This window comes from Erinaceus europaeus, chromosome 18 (genome assembly GCF_950295315.1).
Source record: "Erinaceus europaeus chromosome 18, mEriEur2.1, whole genome shotgun sequence".
In the NCBI taxonomy this organism is placed as follows: domain Eukaryota; kingdom Metazoa; phylum Chordata; class Mammalia; order Eulipotyphla; family Erinaceidae; genus Erinaceus; species Erinaceus europaeus.
Window position 1 is genome coordinate 4,447,177 of NC_080179.1, and position 20,472 is coordinate 4,467,648.

General features: G+C 47.5%; 1 protein-coding gene across 3 annotated transcripts in view; it reads left to right on the plus strand.

Moving 5' to 3' along the window:
- The first annotated feature begins 9,995 nt into the window (after nt 1-9,995).
- HIBCH (3-hydroxyisobutyryl-CoA hydrolase) overlaps nt 9,996-20,472 on the plus strand; it is a 52,058-nt gene continuing 41,581 nt past the window's right edge. For 2 of the 3 annotated variants that reach the window (XM_016190772.2, XM_060177575.1), the window contains exons 1-3: nt 9,996-10,144; nt 16,693-16,735; nt 20,068-20,208. In XM_016190772.2, the coding sequence (XP_016046258.2) occupies nt 10,104-10,144; nt 16,693-16,735; nt 20,068-20,208 (225 nt within the window). In that variant the 5' untranslated portion in view covers nt 9,996-10,103. Of the gene's footprint in view, nt 10,145-13,288; nt 13,562-16,692; nt 16,736-20,067; nt 20,209-20,472 lie in introns of all 3 variants that reach the window. The other variant, XM_060177576.1, reaches the window with a different exon arrangement.

A 20,472-nucleotide genomic window follows, 5' to 3' on the forward strand; every position in this document is an offset into this window, starting at 1 on the left:
CCCCGACCCCCGGCCCCAGACCCCAGACCCGCCTGCCCTGGGAGAGCACGCGAGTCCCTGCTCCAGGCGCCCCCGACCCCCGGCCCCGACCCCAGACCCACCTGCCGGGGAGCGCACGCGAGTCCCTGCTCCAGGCGCCCCCGACCCCCGGCCCCAGACCCCAGATCCACCTGCCCCGGGAGAGCACGCCAGTCCCTGCTCCAGGCGACCCGACCCCCGGCCCCGGCCCCAGACCCACCTGCCGGGGAGCGCACGCGAGTCCCTGCTCCAGGCGCCCCCGACCCCTGGCCCCAGACCCCAGACCCACCTGCCCGGGGAGAGCACGCCAGTCCCTGCTCCAGGCGCCCCCGACCCCCGGCCCCAGAACCCAGACCCCAGACCCACCTGCCCGGGGAGAGCACGCCAGTCCCTGCTCCAGGCGCCCCCGACCCCCGGCCCCAGACCCCAGACCCGCCTGCCCTGGGAGAGCACGCGAGTCCCTGCTCCAGGCGCCCCCGACCCCCGGCCCCGACCCCAGACCCACCTGCCGGGGAGCGCACGCGAGTCCCTGCTCCAGGCGCCCCCGACCCCCGGCCCCAGACCCCAGATCCACCTGCCCCGGGAGAGCACGCCAGTCCCTGCTCCAGGCGCCCCGACCCCCGGCCCCGGCCCCAGACCCACCTGCCGGGGAGCGCACGCGAGTCCCTGCTCCAGGCGCCTGGCAGGAGCCGGGGCGCACAGGCCGGGGTCCGGGGCCGGGGGCGCCGCGGAGGGCGAGGACAGCGAAGTCCCCGAGCCGAGCGAGCCGGAGGCTGCAGACTCGCCCTCCAGAAACGGAAGAGGCGGGGGACGCGGGGACGCGGGGGCGCGGGGGCGCGGGGGGCGAGCAGAGCGCGGAGGGAGGCGCGGCGGCGGCGGCGGCCCGGGGCGGGCGAGCGGGGGGCGCGGGGGGCCGGCGGGCGGCTGGGCTCCGGCTCTGGGCCCCGCGCGGGTCTCCGCGCCCCGGGCTCCCGGCTGCCGCGCGTAACCGTAACCGTAGCCGCGCGGGGGCGCCCGCGCTCGGGGCTGCCCGGGACACCCACGCCATCCGGGCCCGGCGCTGCCACGTCACAAGTGCGAGGCGCTGAGCGGAGGTGCCGCGGGGTCGAGGAGCAGCACCGGGTGCGGGCGGCGGGGGCGCCCGGGGAAGCGCGCGAAGATCCGCGCGGCGATCCGGGTTCGAACCCCCGGCTCCCCAACTTCAGGGGCGTCGCTTCACGTGCGGTGAAGCGGGTCTGCAGGCGTCTCTCTTACCGGATCCCTCTCCATCACCCCTCCTCTCTCAATTCCTCTCTGTCTCGTCCAAGAAGAAGTCCAATAAAATGGGGGAAAAGGGGGGGTGCATCAGAAGCGGTAGATTCGTCATGCTGGCACTGAGCCCCGCGGTAACCCTAGAGGAAAAAGAAAAAAGAAAAATCAGAGCTAGCCTATTGAAGTCAAGAAGGAGGAACTTCATTCATGTAAACAGGCCACCGAGGGCCGGTCCAGCTTCTCCGGGGGCTGCAGGCTGAGAGCAGAGGCTACAGGGTTAAGGGGGGGACACCAGTGCTCAGAGTCCGGTTGCCTTGGTTACTGTTATCTTTTCCGGCATAGCTGTGTCTGGGGGAAGCTTCAGGACATAGAAGTTTTATGACCTGTCAGGACAGGATGTACCACTCAGGGGTGGTGGTGGGGCGCTTTCTCAAGGCCTCTTGTTATCTGGGGCTACCCTTCTTCCTATAGTTTGCTTAACTTTTTCTTTGCCTTGACATTCTCCTTTTTATTTTATTGGCAGTGCAGCAGGTAAAGGGCTCCAGGCTCACCTGCTCCGTCGTTTCTGTTTTGACCTTGTAAGCCGCCCACAAACTGGTTTCTAAAAACCTTCCTCCTGGTTGCTTTATGTGTTGGGCGGGAATACGAGTTGGGCAGCCGGCTCCGCAGCTGTGGAGACGGACTTCCTGCCCAAAGCAACCAAATTCCATGATTGTAACAGAAATGTCAAACATGTCGATTGTTCTTCAAGCCATGAAGAACTCCTGAGACTTCGCCTCTGACCAGGAAGCACATCGGAGGACGCTCCTTTCCTTTTAAATTGTTGTCCTAGCTGAAGATGGCTTTCAGTGCTGGGTGCGGACAGGAATGGGTGTGTGCGGGAAAGGGAGGGGTCGAATCTTTTTCAAGGGTAACAGTACTGTTTTGAATACAGCTGGCCCAGCTGTCATGGGTGTTTGCGAGTGCTTAGAGCAGCCCAAAGAAGCTTCACACACCCTCCCACCTCCTTGTGCACCTGGGAAGTTACGGTGTCTGTAAGTTCCCAGGAGGGCTGATCAGAAAAAGATCGCTCCTGATCAGAAAAAGATCGCTCCTGATCAGAAAAAGATCGCTCCTGGAGTGACTGGACCTTTTTTTTTTTTTTTTTTTTTTACCTGAAGGGCTGAGAATACCAATCTCTACATATTTGTAACATCTTCCATGACACAGCATTGGGATGCTAGGTTTTGATGTTCTAGCTGGCAGGTTTTCTTATTTACATCTCCCCAAGCCACTCATGACCGCCTCCTGAGTTTTCCAACACATATTTCTCACAACAGTGAGAAATCACTGAGACAAGAGTCTGGGGCAATTCTGGCCTTGTCCATACTACAGGAAGTGATGGTTCAGACCCACACCTCTCAGACTGAACTCATCTTTCTGCTCCCAGAATGCTCTGTGGGGAGTCCGGCGATAGCGCAGGTGGCGCAAAGCAGAAAGGACCGGCATAAGGATGCCAGTTCGAGCCCCCGGCTCCCCACCTACAGGGGAGTCACTTCACAGGAGGTGAAGCAGGTCTGCAGGTGTCTGTCTTTCTCTCTGACCCTCTCTGTCTTCCCTTCCTCTCTCCATTTCTCTCTGTCCTATCCAACAACAACAACGTCAGTAACAACAACAATAACAACTACAACAATAAAACAAGGGCAGCAAAAGGGAATAAATATTTGAAAAGAAAAAGAAAAGAATGCTTTATGGTCTGACTCAGATAACTTCCCTAACCAGCCTCCTCTTCTCTCCAGTTCCCATAACTAGTTAGTTGGACTGGTTCTACTTTCTCTCTCAAATTCATGCTTTAGATCTATTCCTTTAGGACTCCTTGGATCTATCCCCACTGCTGTATTGTACAATTATAAATAAGGTCTTTTTCCAGGCTGACAAGATAGCAACAGTTCAGTAAAAACCCCCAGGCTTAAGAGGGCTACAGGTGCAAAAGCTAGCAACTAGCTGCTGCTCATTCTGAGAATCAAAGGTAAGGTGTACACACCTGGCCGCTGAGTAGCCTGGGATGCCAGGTGGCCGCAGACGCAGCTGGTCCCCCTACTTCCCCAGAGACCCACTTTTCATTGAAATGTATTTCACAAGCGCACTGCCGCCCAGCAAGCAGGCAGTCAGCTCTCTCCTGTGGACACACCTCCATCTCATCTGGGAAGCAGATAGCTCCTTTTCAGCTGACTATTTCTTAACAATGAACGTCCTAAATCCTTTGCTGCTTAGTCTCTCTCCCAGATTCCTTATGCATCAGCGGCCAGAAGGTGCAAAATATGCCTTCGTGTATTCTTACAGGGTACTAGTCTCTTAACCTAAAAAAAAAACAAAAACCAAGAAACAGTTTAAACATGATAGATACAAGAGACAAATACTGGAATCATTATAAGATGTTGGATTTCGCCTCTAGTGAGCTGGAATTTGGGGCGGGGAACTGTGGAGTGGGGGAATTGCTGTTTTGTAACTTTGCTCCACAGAGATCATAGTACATCACACATTTCAGGGCATGTGCTTCTTAGTGGTTCTTTTTTTTTTTTTTTTTTTTTTTGCTTGCTCAAAACGTATTTTGTAGCTTTGTACCTTTCCACATGTTGCTTTTGCCCAGAATAGTCCTTTGCTGCTATGATGTAAGAGCTAAAGGCATTCTTCAAAGTCTATCATATACTTTCTAACTTTATGCTTACAGTAGTCTTAGAGTAGGTCTCATTGTTCTTTCCAGTTAATACAAAATAAAAACTGTCTTAGGTTAAGTAATTTGCTAAATGCAGACTGTATGGTGAGACCAAATTTGAACCATAAATAGAATTCCAATACTCACATCATTATTACTATTGAAGCTTGTGTTAAGGGTGCCAGGAACTGTCAAAGGAAACCTTCTGGAACCACTGTATTTCTTGGACAGGTACAGGAATCCAAAGTCAGAATGCGGCTGGGCTGGTTCGGTGCTGCACCTCAAACTCTTGATGTTGTGAAAGACGCAAAGCACTGAGGCCCAGTCATCAACCATCAAAACAGTGATGATGACCAAACACTAAACGGCTGTGCCACTGGCATTGCAAACAACCGTTCCATGATACCCGGAAGAACAGGTTAACACAGTAGGCAGAAAAAAGATGGACTGGGGCCGGGTGGTGGCGCACCAGTCCCCACCGGCAGGGGGAAAGCTTTGCGAGTGGTGAAGCAGGGCTGCAGGTGTCTCTCTGTCTCGCTCCCTCTTTATCACCCCCATCCCTGTAGAGTTCTGGCTATCTCTAGCAAATAAAATAAAGATAATTAAAAAAAAAAGAGAGAGTCGGGCTGTATACAGCGCAGCGGGTTAAGCGCAGGTGGCGCAAAGCACAAGGACCGGCATAAGGATCCCGGTTCGAACCCCGGCTCCCCACCTGCAGGGGAGTCGCTTCACAGGCGGTGAAGCTGGTCTGCAGGTGTCTGTCTTTCTCTCCTCCTCTCTGTCTTCCCCTCCTCTCTCCATTTCTCTCTGTCCTGTCCCACAACGACGACAACGATAATAATAACTACAACAAGGGCAACAAAAGGGAATAAATAAATAAAATAAAATAAAATAAAATATTAAAAAAAAAAGAAAATAAAAAGAAAAAAGACAGGCTGTAGGCTCCCCTCACATGTAGGCAGTGTGCGGACTCTGCACAGCAGCGAGGACAGTTCCCAGAATGGCTCCTGAGCTTTAGTTTGTAGATTAATCCTTACGAAAATTCTTCTCAAATCCAAGTTTGTCTGCTTTTCAGTGGACACAACACCAGTATAAAATGAAAAGGCAAGTGAAAAATCATTAAAAAAAAACTGAATACATGTGAAATATAAATAAATAATAAAATTAAAACCTCAGTAAAGAGATTTTAAAAGGAAATGTAAATATCCTGTTTTTCTTTTAAAAAATATTTATTAATTTATTCCCTTTCATTGCCCTTGTTGTTTTATTGTTGCTGTAGGTATTATTGTTCTTATTGTTATTGATGTCATTGTTGGATAGGACAGAGAGAAATGAAGAGAGGAGGGGAAGACAGAGAGGGGGAGAGAAAGAGAGACACCTGCAGACCTGCTTCACCACTTGTGAAGAGACTCCCCTGCAGTTGGGGAGCTGGGGGCTCGAACCCAGGTCCTTAAGCCGGCCCTTGCGCTTTGCGCTATGTATACTTAACCCGCTGCGCTACCACCCAGCCCCCCATGTTTCCTTTTAATTAAACATTTTTTCCTGCCTTGCAACTTACTTTATTTCAGCCACCAAGTTGCAGATGCTACTATGATTCTGTCCTGACCTCCCTGGGCCAACGACCCCACCAATATGTCCTGGAACCTCCCCTCCCCAGAGCCCTGCCCTACTAGGGAAAGATAGAAACAGGCTGGGGGTATGGATTAGCCTGCCAGTGCCCATGTCCAGTGGAGAAGCAATGACAGAAGCTAGAACTCCCACCTTCTGCTCCCCAAAAAGAAATTTGGGTCCATGCTCTCAAAGGGGTAAACAAAAAGGAAAGTAAACCAGAGGGTCCTGTAAGTCCCATTCCACCAGGAGCCAAAGCAGTTGTCACCAGAAATCTTTTTTAATACCATCAATGAAAAGGAAGTGAATCTGGAAAACCACAGAGGAAGCCAGGCACAATTTTGCTTGTCTAAGAGAGAAGAGGGGAAAAAAAGGAAAGATGTGGAAGTAATCGTAGGTATAGTGGTGAACTGGAAGGGAAGTGAAGGCAGGATCATTGAAAACATGGAAGGGAACTATATATATTTACAGTCAGCCCATATCTATGACCTAGGAAGAACTACTGCAGTTTCCAGTAGAGGTGATGGAACACACTCTGGAGGTAGAAACTATATGGAATTACACTCCTCTATTACCTTCACAATTCTGTGAATCAATATTAAATCACTAATTGAAAAAAAGAAAAAACAAACAAGTAAAATAAGTGTCCTGTTTTTAGAAATGGCTGAAAATGAGAATTTGTTGTGCACATGATGTTAAAGGTGGGGGAGATAACACACTGGTTCTGCAAAACTGCCAGTTCAGGCTGAGGCGTGGCATGTCCCAGATTCCATCCCCAGGACCACCATACACCAGAGCTGGCCAGTGCCCTAGTAAAATGGAAATAGACGACACTGCCAGTAGTCAAATATACTTTTCTGGGGAAGGAAAGCTTTAAATGATAATGTGTCACCAAAGTGAGAAAAAAATGAACACTCAGAATCAGTGATTTGGGTCAGTGACTGTAGAGACAGGCATCATGGCAGGCAACCAAGCGCAGTCATGAGAACAGCATAAACTGGTTCAGTGTTTCTGGAGGCAACTTGGCAGGCAGACTGTAGCAAAAGCCTCAAAAATGTTCACACCCTCACCCTCAAAAATGACATTTCTGGGAATTTCTACTAGAGAGATTGACAAATGTTTTTTTATGAAAGCCCAGAAAGTAAATACTTTAGGTTTCCCAGCCCACAGATGTCTATATTACTTTTCTTCTTTGTACGTGTGTGCAAGAAAAACAAAAGAAAGACAATAAAGCCTTCTAAAGTATGAAAGCTCTTAGATGGAGAACCATAAAAAAAAAAAAGAAAAAAGCAGTCTGAGGTCTGAAGTTGACTTGGGGTCAGTCATGTGCAAAGAGTTAATTACAGGCAGGTTCAAACGAGTGCATTTAATAATAGCCAAAGGAGAAGCCAAACTTTGCTCTATAGAAGTCAGTTTTAAGGAGCCAGGCGGGAGTGCAGCGGGTTAAGCACACGTGGTGCAAAGCGCAAGAACTGGCATAAAAATCAGTCCTGGTTCGAGCCCCAGCTCCCCACCTGCAGGGGAGTCACTTCACAGGCGGTGAAGCAGGTCTGCAGGTGTCTGTCTTTCTCTCCCCCTCTCTGTCTTCCCCTCCTCTCTTCATTTCTCTCTGTCCTGTCCAACAACGACATCAATAACAACAATAGTAACTACAGCAATAAAACAACAAGGGCAACAAAAGGGAATATATATATATGAAGCTAGTTACGGGGGCCAGGTGGCGGTGCGCCTAGTTGAGAACACACGTTTGAGCCCCTGGTCTCCACCTGCAAAGGGAAAGAGCTTTATGAGTGGTAAAGCCGTGTTGCAGGTGTCTCTCTGTCTCTCTCCCTCTCTATCACAGCAGGTTAAGCGCAAGTTCAACACTCGATACAGCAGCTGGGTCTATAGGTGTCCTCAATGTCTAAACAACAAGACTTGTGGGTATTCTGTATCTCTGTGAGATTTCATGTAGCCAAGGAGAGAGGAAGATGAGGAAAGGGCACTTAGATGTAAGCTGGACTTCTTTTTATCCTTTTTAAATATCTTATTTATTTATTTATTTTTAAGATTTTTTAATATTTATTTATTTTCCCTTTTGTGGCCCTTGTTGTTTAACATTGTTGTGGTTATTGATGTCGTTGTTGTTGGATAGGACAGAGAGAAATGGAGAGAGGAGAGGAAGACAGAGAGGGGGAGAGAAAGAGAGACACCTGCAGACCTGCTTCACCGCCTGTGAAGCGACGCCCCTGCAGGTGGGGAGCCGGGGGCTTGAACCGGGATCCTGATGCCGGTCCTTGCGCTTTGCGCCACCTGCGCTTAACCTGTTGCGCCACGGCCCGACTCCCTTAAGATTATTTATTTATTTATTTATGAGAAAGATAGGAGTAGAGACAAAGAGCCAGACATCACTCTGGTCCATGCGCTGCTGGGGACTGAACTCAGTACCTCATGCTGGAGCCCAGTGCTTTATCCACTGCGCCACCTCCTGAACCACGATAGTGGAACTTCTAAGGAGCTTTGGATTCACATTTGGTATCTGTGATCTGAAGATGTTATCAATGTACCTCAGGAAGTTTCATAAAACTGATATTTTCTTTTTTTATATTTTTTTTCTTTATTTTTCCTTTTGTTGCCCTTGTTTTTTGTTGTTGTTGTAGTAGTTATTATTGTAGTTGTTATTGATGTCATCGTTGTTGGATAGGACAGAGAGAAATGGAGAGAGGAGGGGAAGACAGAGGGGGAGAGAAAGATAGACACCTGCAGACCTGCTTCACTTCACTATGAAGTGACTCCCCTGCAGGTGGGGAGCCGGGGGTTTGAACTGGGATCCTTATGCTGGTCCTTGTGCTTTGGGCCACATGTGTTTAACCCGCTGTGCTACCTACCGCCCAGACTCCCAAAGCTGGTATTTTCAAAAAGCAGTTCTTTGGTATGGAGATTCTTTTTTTTTTTTTTTCTAAAAGAAAGACACTGTTGATATTCTTTTTCTTCTTTTGTCACTGCCATTCTTGGATCCCCTGTCCACTCTTTAAACCCTCTAAGGCACAGTTTTGAGTATACTCTCACTCACCTAGCAACAGAATGACCTACACTTCATTGTAATTCCCTCTGTGTACATTATTAAAAATTAGATTGCTAAGCTGTGGAAGATAGCCCAATGGTTCTGCAAAAAACTCTCATGTCTGAGGCTCTGAAGCCCCAGGTTCAGTTTCCAGCACCACCATAAGCCAGAGCTGTACAGTGCTCTTGTTAAAAAAAAAAAAAAAAAGATTTTTTTCCCATTTGCTGACCTCTCTAATGTCATTGTTACTCATTTAGTGTAAGAAGAAGCTGGAAGCATAGGGGACTTCCCCCCAGGATCCCCACAGACATTGTTTTTTTAAAAATAATTCCACTCTGATGCATAGTTCATCCTGTTGGTTTAAGCGCAGATAGCACGAAGCACAAGGACTCGCGAAAGGATCCTGGTTCGAGCCCCCGGCTCCCCACCTGCAATGGGGGTCGCTTCACAGGTGGTGAAGCAGGTCTACAAGTGTCTGTCTTTCTCTCTCCCTCTCTTTCTTCCCCTCCTCTCTCCATTTCTCTTTGTCCTATCCTATCCAAAAAACTCAAAAGAATGCCACAGGAGCAGTGGATTTGTAGTGCAGGCATTGAGCCCCAGCGATAACTCTGGAGGCAAACAGACAAACTGAATTTCAGGTCTGGAATTATTATTTTTTTGGTAATACCTATAACTTGTCTTCTGTTCAGTGACTTTTTGGTGGTTATATGTGACCTAGGTTAGAAAAGCAATTTATCACCAAAGGCTTGAAACGCGACCATTTTTAAATGTTAAGGAGCTACAATGACCTTTTTCTTCTCTATAATTCTTCACTGAACCCCTCCTTTCTGATCAATGGGTCATAACCTCAGTGATGATGAAACGTTTGCTCCTGGACTTCTGGGTGGGAGGAACGTTCAGTTGTTTCCTGAATCAACTTAACAGTGGCTCCTAGTGGACGAAGCCTCATTTTCCTTTAAGTAACATTTCTGAATGTAATCAAGAATTCACTGACAACAGTTTCTCTTTTTCTTTTCACTATTTCCAAAAAAAAAAAAAAAAAATCCTGGTTTACTTACTGAGAGAGAGAGCCAGAGTATTACTCCAGCACAGGTGCCATGCAACTCCTGGGCTTGCTTTTTGCTTTTTGTTTCTTTCTTTTTTTTGGGGGGGATGGGGGACTTGTTTTACTTTGCACAATCTTAACAGCCTTGCTGATGGGCTGTCCCCTTTCCCGGGTGCCCCAGGCCAGGCCCCGCCCCTCCCCGGGCCCCGCCCCCTCTCTCGGGCCCCGCCCCCTCCCTCGGGCCACGCCCCCTCCACCAGCCCCTCCCTCGCCCTGAACCCATTTCCTCCCGCGGCAGTGCGAGCCCCGCCTGTCTCCTCTCTAGCCCCTCGGAGGACTAGTCTCCTATGTCCCACGCCGGCGGACGTCGGTGGGCGTGTCTGACGTAGGCCGGAGGAGCCACGCTGATTGGCCAGCGCGCCCCTCTTAGCTTCGCGAAAGCCATGGCCATGGGGCTGCAGGAGGCGTGCAGGCTGGTTCCCAGGTGAGCGGGCTGGGGTCCCGGGCGCCGCAGTGTCGGGGCCTTGGCGTCTCTGGAGGCGGCGCTCTGAGATCGGCCTGTTCTCACGTCCTCAGCACTTTGCACCATGCCGCTGCTTGCTCACCCCGGGCTCCTCACTACTTGTCTGTCGGTCCCCATTTATTCCCGGGGGCAGGAGGAGGCCGCAGTCAGGGCTTGCATATTCTTCTTCTTCTTCTTCTTCTTCTTCTTCTTCTTCTTCTTCTTCTTCTTCTTCTTCTTCTTCTTCTTCTTCTTCTTCTTCTTCTTCTTCTTCTTCTTCTTCTTCTCCTTCTTCTTCTTCTCCTTCTTCTCCTCCTCCTCCTTCTCCTCCTTCTCCTCCTTCTCCTCCTTCTCCTCCTTCTCCTCCTTCTCCTCCTTCTCCTCCTTCTTCTCCTTCTTCTTCTATGATTTTGTGCGTTTAAATGCTTGTGTTTTGCCAGTGTTTGCACCTGTGCTCCTAGTGTGATTTTTTTTTTAATTCGTTTTATTGCACATTCTTTAAAAGGTTGCAGCTTTGACAGCGGGCACAGGTGGCCTGAAAGATGGGTGCACACATTGATTTTTATTTAGATTTGTTATTATCTTTATTTATCGGCTAGCGACGGCCAGAAATCGAGAGGGAAGGAGGAGAGAGACACCAGCAGCCCTGCTTTACCATTCGCAAAGCTTTCCCCGTGCAGGTGGGGGTCAGGGGCTCGAACTCGGGTCCTTTCGCACTGTAACATGTCGCTCAACCGGGTGCGCCCCCACCCGGCCCCCCCACACAGATATTTTTTATTATTTTTATTTATTGGGTAGCGACAGCCAGAAATCGAGAGGGAAGGGGGGAGATAGAGAGAGAGACAGACAGACAGACAGACAGACACTTGCAGCCCTGCTTCACCACTCAAGCTTTCCCCCTGCTGATGGGGTCTGGGGGCTGGAACCCGGGGCCTTAGCATTGTAGCATGTGCGCCCGGCCAGGGGCGCCGCCACCCGGCCCCTTGGGATTGATTTTTGGAAGCGTTGCTCTGCTCTGAGCCGGCAGAGCTCTGGTGTGAGTAACCCTCGTGGGAAGTCAGGCTGCAGCAGCCTCACACCTGGCGCCTGTCCCCAGGAGCCACCTTATCTGCCACCTAAACCCCAGGTGCTTTCTAAACCCTTTGAGGTGGTTTGTCGCACAGGGATGGAAGTCATCCTTTCAATTAAAAGTAGTGATTACTTTCGGGTAGGTTTCTAATAGTTTAATATCGCATCCATAAGCCAACATTAAACCACAGGTGCTCAATACGTAAGCCCAAGTCTGTCTGTCTGTCTGTCTGTCTCCCTTTGAAATAGGTTGTCCCAGGGCCTCAAGATAGTAAGCATGAAAAAAAGTCGAAACCTGACTGGTGTTTATTGCAAGTGATCCTTGCAGGTGCTTGTGTGAAGATTGTCAGCAAATAACTAAATTCTATGAGAAACACAAAACGAAACTAGTAAGTCTGTGCTTGTTAACTTGGAGAAGAATCTGTCAGCTACCGTGTTTGGGTTGGGTTATTTCTCCCCACGTTCCGAGATGCAGACCCGGCGAGTTCTCTGAGTTCTGACCAGAGGCCACGTCCCCAGGCTCAGTTCTAGCTGGAGTGGAGGCGTCCTGGCAAAGCCGAGACACGAGGGCGGAGCTGCGGGGCCTGCCACTGAATACATCAAATAAATCAAGGAACACTGTGTAAAGAGTGCTTCTGAGGAAAGAAGGCTGCTGTGCTGTGCTGTGTTGGGCAATCTCTCAACTGCATACTTCCTTGGCTTCTCCTTTGCCTTCCTTTTTTTTTCTTTTTCTTCTTCTTCTTCTTTTTTTTTTTTAATAAACTCTCTCCACTACTTAACCTGACCCTTCTTCTTCTAGCGTTTGCCCTTCTTCCGTAGCCAGTCAACAGCGTCAGGTTGAAAGCTGTCAGGAGCTGCTTGTTGCTGGCTTTGAAAGTGACTGGGATCCATGTGGATTCAGTCGGCTAGGAAGGATCGTCGGTTTCCCCAATGAATGGGGACTCACGGGATGCACCACGGGAAGGTCGATCCAATGCATCCCTGACCCTAATGCTAATTCAGTCCTTGGACTATATTCGCTTTCCCAAATAAAACTGTTCTTTTCCTGAAGGGAACTTCGCACATCCAATCCTGATGTACTCTAAATGCCTTGTTTGCATCCCAAGTATAAATTTATACTTATGTACGATTCTCCTACATGCTCCTTGAACTTGTTGGCATTAACATTTAGATTTCTTTTTTTAATATTCATTTATTTATTTTCCTTTTTTGTTGACCTTTTTTTTATCATTGTTGTGGTTCTTGTTGTTATTATTGTCGTTGTTGGATAGGACAGAGAGAAATGGAGAGAGGAGGGGAAGACAGAGAGGGGGAGAGAAAGACAGACACCTGCAGACCTGCTTCACCGCCTGTGAAGCGACTCCCCTGCAGGTGGGGAGCCGGGGGCTCAAACCGAGATCCTTACTCCGGTCCTAGAGTTTCGCGCCATGTGCTCTTAACCTGCTGCGCTACAGCCCGACCCCCAACATTTAGATTTCTAAAGTAAGTTCATCCACACTCCCAACCAAATGTTTTCTTTTTTAAATGGATGAATTTTTTTTTGTCAACAGGGTAATTGCTGGTACTTAGTGCCCACAAAACTCCACCACTCTTGAGAGCCATTTCTGTTATGGAGAAAAGGGTGAGGGGCCTGGTGGTGGTGGCACACCTGGTTAAGTACACACACTACAGTGTGTAAGGAGCTGCGTTCAAGCCCCTGGCCCCCACTTGCAAGGGACAAGCTTCAAGAGTGGTGAATTAGAGCTTCAGATCTTAGTCTCTCTCCCTCTTTCTCTTCCCCCTCTCAATTTCTCCCTGTCTCTATCCAATAATAAATAAAATAAAAATAAATAATAGAAAAACAGAGAGAGGGTGAGAGCGAGGAGAGACAACAGCCCTGCCACAGCATTGCTCCACGTACTTGTGAACGTTAATCTGCAAATGCTCTGGTGTGGTGCCCCTAGGGCTAGAAGCTTGCTGTCACTCCCGGGAGAGAGAGAGAGAGAATCAACTGTATTCTTAGCCTGCTGGCTAGAACTTGAAAAGTCCTCTCCAATTCATAACGTGTTTGTTTTGCAGAAACCTGACTGGTGGATTTAGTTTTAACCGACTAGATACTGCCAGGTGATTCTTGCTAAAGTCTTGTTTGTGCCTGCCGTTACTCTACTCAGCACGTAGAGGTGTCCAGCTAGCTACGGCAAGAACTGGAACTAAAAACTTAGCAACTAGATTTTCAAAGTTTTGGCCCCAATCTACCTGATGAATTGACAGTGCTTACTTCCAAGTTCTGGCTGAGGAGCGAGGACTGAAGGCTCTTGGGAAAATCCGTGCAAGACAAAAGTTACAAGGAAGGTAGCTGTCCCTGTTAATCCCGGTTTTAATGCCCAGCGTGCGGATCACCATCTCGCAACAGTGAGGTGCGAGGGTGAAGGACTGTGCTTACTGTTCTATTGTTTCTCATAAAGTCCTTGAGGTCTGCAAAGACAGCAGGCCTGGCTCAGATCCTTAAACAAAAGTAGCTCTTACCTGCCGACGCTGATGAGAGCCAGAGTTAGGAAGAGGGATGAGAGAGCGCCTTCACCAATGTTGACTTGGACATTTTGAAGAGTACTCGGAATCCCAGCTGTGGTCACACGTCTAGTCTGTATTCTGCTACGGAACATTGGTTCTTCTGGGCTGTTGCTTTTCTGTTCTGTTGTTTCTGAAGACGCAGTATTTGATTATTGGATCATTTCCCTTAGGCTAGATGCGGAGTCTAAATGCAGAAACGAAGTATGCAGTTTGTGAAAATTCATCCACTTGTATTTTTTTTAAATAGTTATTTATTTATTTATTTATTCCCTTTTGTTGTCCTCGTGGTTTTTTATTATGTGGAATCGTACCCCTCTTATCCTATGGACTTGTCAGAATTTTCCATTTTATAAATAAAAATCTTTTTAAAATCTCATTGATACACAAATGTGTCTACTTTTAAATCCCACAGGATGGCTTTTATTGAATATTTTAAACTAAATAAGCAATAACAAGTTAATTGGAAAGAAAAAAAAGAAAAATCACTAAATTAGCAGTGTGTGTGTATGTGTGTATCTGTGTGTGTGTGTGTGTGTGTGTCTGTCTGTGTGTGTGTGTCTTGTGTGTTGGGTAGTATGCCAGCTCCCCCTGGCTTCTGCTTAACCATATACCTATATAGGGATTGATTTGTTCAAAGCTTTGGTCTATTTACATAAATCACTTTTACATTTACATAAAGCACCACCTTCCCTCCAGGGCACTGGTGGTTTAGTGGTAGAATTCTCACCTGCTCCACCCCCTCTCCTTGTCACACCCTGATCCTCTCCTTGTCACACCCTGATTTTCACCAGTCACTTTTCTCTCCACCCTCTCTGCGTCACATCCTGTTCACACCCTACTTGGGAAGTATATATAAGACAACATTGTTCGTTTTAGTTGTTAGTTTAGCTTAGCTGGGCTTAGATTGTGCTGCGTCCTGCATGAATAAAGAGATACTGCCTACAGCTCAACCATGAGTCCCTGGTTGTCTGTTACCCGCCCGTGAAGCCAGCCCGGCGAAAACAACATCTGTGTGTGTGTGTCTGTGTGTGTGTCTCTGTGTGTGTGTGTGAGTGTGTGTCTGTGTGTGTGAGTGTGTCTGTGTGTGTGTGAGTGTGTGTGTGTCTGTGTGTGAGTGTGTGTGAATGTGTGTGTTTCTCTGTGTGTGTGTCTGTGTGTGTGAGTGTGTGTGTCTGTGTGTGTGTGTGAATGTGTGTGTCTCTGTGTGTGTGAGTCTGTGTGTGTGTCTGTGTGTGTGTTTGTGTGTGTGAGTGTGTGTGTGTCTCTGTGTCTGTGTGTGTGAGTGTGTGAGTGTGTGTGTATGTGTGTGTCTGTGTGTGTTTCTCTGTGTGTGTCTGTAAGTGTGTGTGTGTCTGTGTGTGTGTGTGTCTGTGAGTGTGTGTGTGTCTGTGTGTGTGTGTCTGTGTGTGTGTGTCTGTGTGTGTGTGTCAGTCTTCAGACACACACTTTCCTTTTTATTTGACATGCATTTTGTATATTCTAACTTCATGGTTGTTATTGGCTGTGTAGTGGTTGTGTATAGAAGACAGTTTAAAAAATATTATTGAGTTGTTACACGCTTACTTTTTGGTTTTCTAGCTTTTTCCTCATGATAATAATTGTTGCAAAAATATGAATAAATCAAATTATGCCTGAAGTCTCCTTAATGCAATTGGTTGTGGAATTTTTTTATCTTGATGTAATTGTAAAGTCATGGATCTATATTTCTAGATTCCAGCTCATATCTCAGCAGGTGTCTGAGAATGAGAACGAAAATGCTCTTGTTTTTTTTCAGTTAGTGATTTAACAGTGGCTTACAAGATCTTCGTTATTTCTTTTTTATTTATTATTAGATAGAGACAGAAACTGAGAGGGGAGATGGGGAGATAGAGAGGGAGAGAGACAGAGACAGACGCCTGCAGCCCTGCTTCACCACTTGTGAAGCTTTCCCCCTGCAAGTGGGGGCCAGGGGCTTGAACCTGGGTCCTTGCTCACTGTAATGTGTGTGCTTAACCAGGTGCGCCACCATGATCTTAAGATTAAAGGGAATAGTCCTACACTGCACCCACCACCACAGTTCTGTCCCTGAAACTCCCTCTCTCCCTCCCAGCGCACCCAGCATAGTTTCCACCAAGTTCTAGTGACAGTTGGACTGTTTCTTGAAAGCAAGCTCATATATATGAGTGAAGCCTTCCTGTTGTCCTTCAGAGAAATGCAAGTCACTTGGTAACAGATATAAACTGTAACAGCAAGAGTCCTTAAGCACAAACAAATTAAGGAACCCCAAGGTAGTATACAGATAAGGATAAAGTCATGTCCTTTGTCTTACCTTGGATGGGGCTTGAAGGAACTATGTTAGGTGAGATGAATCAAGAGAGAAGGGAGACAAAAGAGAATAAATAAATAAAATATATGTTTAAAAAAAGAGAAGGGAGAACACTGGATGGTCTCACTTCTAAGTGGGACTTGAGAAATGAGGACAGAAAGTGAGACTCTGGCTGGGTTTGGTGTATGCACCGCAGCAAAGGCCTCTGGGAAAGGCTGGGGGGGTAGTAGAGGGCGGAGAGGTCACTGTGGATCCCAGTGCAGGACAGTCCAAGAACCTAGTTGGGGTGGTGTGTTCCGCCTGTCAAGGGAAGGTGAGAAGTTGTAGCCGTGTGTCAACATTGTCCTGCCAACTAGTATTCCCCCAATAAAATAGTTTTGGGGAGAAGGTTTAGTTCTGTGAGAACCCTCTAGACTTTCAAAGGAACTGTATCATTTAGTATTTCCAGTAGTGAATGAGAGTTAAAACTTGGTGTGTGCGTGTGTGTGTGTGTGTGGGGGGACTGCTTTTGTGCTATTAGCTTTTAAAGAAATGAAAGCAAATATAGTATTTATATGTTGAGACCTATCACTCACACTGTGTTCCTTGTGTCCCACATTTGTTTCAGATTTCGTTCTGTCAGAAGGACTAATATCATACTGCAACATTTGGTAAGTCTGGCCTTCGCTCGCCATTACTAGATTGTGACGTGTAATTAACAGTGGGCGTCATTGTTAGGGAAATTGAGACCCTCTGGAAGATTTTTGTTAGCCTTTTGCTGTACCGTGGTTTCTAATCTTACAGTCTTGAAACCTGAGGTGATTTAAAAGAACATGGATCTTCCAGCCAGAGCCTGGGGTTAAGTAATGAATATACTCTCTTACCCGGGTTTCTTATGGTTTTCTGTTTTGACGTAAGTAAAATTCATCTTGGAGTGCTTATAAGATAATTATGTTCAAGAGAGACTACACTGGGGGCCCGGCGGTGGCGCAGCGGGTTAAGTGCACACAGTACAAAGCACAAGGACCCGGGTAAGGTCCCAGTTTGAGCCCCGGCTCCCCACCTGCAAGGGGGTCGCTTCACAAACAGTGAAGCAGGTCTGCAGGTGTCTGTCTTTCTCTCCCCCCTCTCTGTCTTCCTTTCTTCTCTCCATTTCTCTCTGTCCTATCCAGTAACAACAACAATAGTAACAGCAACAACAACAACAATGGAGAAAAGATGGCCTCCGGGAGCAGTGGATTCATAGTGCAGGCACTGAGCCCCAGCCATAACCCTGGCAGCAAAAAAAAAAAGTGAATATAGTACCTGGCATATATATATGTGTGTGTGTACATATATTTACTTTTCCTGTAGTATTAATAATACCTTTCTAAGTCTTAACCGTCCTTTAAGTCGCACCGTTAGTATAAATCACTCACTTTTGACCCTGCCGGAGACCGAAGGTGTCATCCCCAAGCCTGTATGTTGTATGTGCAGCGCTGACTGGCGGGAGCACTCGGGGTTGTCATTAATTCTGGAGGTGGGAGCCCCAGAAATGCCTCAGTGCCTTTCTCAGAGCATCCAGGGAGAGCTCGTCTGTACCTTCTCCTTGTGAGGGAGGAGGACACAGGGAGACTACGGGTGTCTGTGAGCCAGAGGCCGGTACCCGACATAGGCCTCATCAGATACCGAGTCAGCTCACAGCCTGGTCTTGGGCTTTCTAGCCTTTAGAACTGTGGGACATTTGTCTTTTAAAAAGTAACTTTGGTATGAAAGTGTGCGGATTAGACTACAGTGGAGTGATAAGTGAACATACCAATTTCATGACTAGTGTTATGTCCTTCTTTTAAAACAAATTTTTTTTACATTTATTTATTTCCTTTTTGTTGCCCTTGTTGTTTTATTGTTGTAGTTATTATTGTTATTGATGTCATTGTTATTGGATAGGACAGAGAGAAATGGAGAGAGGAGGGGAAGACAGAGAGGGGGAGAGAAAGACAGACACCTGCAGACCTGCTTCACCGCCTGTGAAGCGACTCCCCTGCAGGTGGGAAGCCGGGGGCTCGAACCAGGATCCTTCCACGGGTCCTTGTGCTTTGTGCCATGTACGCTTAACCCGCTGCGCTACCACCCGACTCCCTAATGTTCTTAAGTGGTTTGTCTGAGCTCAAGAAAGAAAAAAAAAAAAAAGAAGGAGACCAGTATTTTTAGAGAACACCATCACCAGACAATGAGAAGTCAGAGTGATAAGATCGCAAGTATAGGGTAGAAGAAACCATAAACAAAAACCAGTGAAAAAAAAAAAATAATATCAATAAAACAAAATGACGATAATGTGGAGTTATTATGGGACAACATCTGGAGAAACACCACTTACATCATAGGGACGCTAGAAGAAGATGAGGGAGAGAAAGACTAAAACTCTTATCTGCAGACGGCAGAGCTGGGCATTGTTCCAAACTAAAGGAACTGGATAATCAGGTAGAGGGAGGCTGGAAATTCCAAATAAGAGTCGAAATAGAGCAAACCAAAAATACTCTAAGACGTAGTAGCTAAACTGGGGAACAGTTAAAGACAGAACTTTAAAATCAGCAGGAGAAAACTAGACCTCACCTCTGAGCGCACCCCAGGGCCAGGAGTATAGTTCACACGGGTGGGCACCTGCTTTGCCCTTCACGTGACCCAGCTCTGAGTCCAGCCCCTCTTGGCCGCACTGGAGCAGCTGGCAGCGCTGTAGACTGCCTTCCCTCCTGTCACTCTCAACTGTCTGAAAAAGATGTTGACATAGAGTGGTGAATCTCTGGCAATGAGAAAAAAGAGTTTTTTTTTTTTTTGCAGGTACCCCCACAAGACAATTAACTGACTTCTGAAATAGAAACTTTAAAAGCCAGAAAGAAGGGGCGCAATAGATTGAGAGCGTTCCATGGAAAAGACCTCCACTCAGCATGCTCGATCCTGTTAGACTCAGAATTGTAGCGATGAATAGCTTTTCAGAACAGAGATCACACCGGCCTGGAAGAAATACCAAAGGGATTTATGTGGCAGGAAAATACTAGATTGCTTTTTTTCTTCAGCTCAGACATACCACTTAAGGACACAGTGCTGGTCCTGATGTTGCTATGTTCACACCTCACTCCTCTGCAGCCTAGTCAGTACGCTTTCATATTGAAGCTATTTTTAGAAAGACAAGTCTGACATAGAGCGGCTTACAGACTAGGAGAGAGATTATTCAGATATGTCTATGTATGTCCTTAAAGTGTTTATGCATTCTCTGAAGACGTTTGCGTGACATTGTTGTACGCACACCTACCCCAAAAGGTAGAGCAAGCAGTCCCCCCGTGGCAGACATGGCAGAATCACAGTGTGCTTGCCTCTCCTGACCTTTCTCTCACCTCCAGTAGTGTAGACAGTTCTTTTCTCTCTATCTGAGAACGTGTTGGAGCTCAGATACCAGCACAAAAAAACCCTTGTATCTAATTTAGAAAAGTTATCTAGGGGCCAGGCGGTGACGCACCTGGTTAACCGCTCACTTTACAGTGTGCAAGGACCTGGGTTCAAGCCCCTGGTTCCCGCCTGCAGGGGGAAAGCTTCATGAGTGATGAAGCAGGGCTGCAGGTGTCTCTCTCCCTCTCTGTCTCCCTCTCCCCTCTCAATTTCTCTCTATCCCTATCCAATAATAAATACGATTACATTTTTTAATAATTTTGTTATATTTATTTATTTATTTATTCCTTTTTGTTGCCCTTGTTGTTTTTTATTGTTGTTGTAGTTATTATTGTTGTTGTTATTGATGTCGTTGTTAGATAGGACAGAGAGAAATGGAGAGAGGAGGGGAAGACAGAGAGGGGGAGAGAAAGACAGACACCTGCAGCCCTGCTTCACCGCCTGTAAAGCGACTCCCCTGCAGGTGGGGAGCCGGGGGCTGGAACCGGGATCCTTACGCTGGTCCTTGCGCTTTGCACCACCTGTGCTTAACCCGCTGCGCTACTGCCTGACTCCCAAAATTACTTTTTTGTTCTCACAGAGAATGACCAAGCACACGGATACAGCAGGGGAAATATCACTGGAAAGAAAAGGCTGTGTAGGCGTGATCACACTAAACAGACCCAAGTTCCTGAATGCCCTGAATCTCAGTATGATTCGACAGATTTACCCACAGCTAAAGGTTTGTCTTTTTTTTTTTTTTTTTTCTTTACAGACATTTGCACGAATCTTAAAGAAAATAAGTGTTTACTCATGAGAGAGAGAGAGGGCAGAGAACCAGCGCATCATTCTGGTACATGTACTGCCAGGTTGAACTCGGGATCTTATCTGGGATTCCAGAGAATTGTCATTACGTGGCCAAGATCTCATGCTGACTGACCCGTTCCCCACGCTTTCTCCACGGTGCTACCGCTTAAGTACATGGGATACATGGGATCAGTGACAG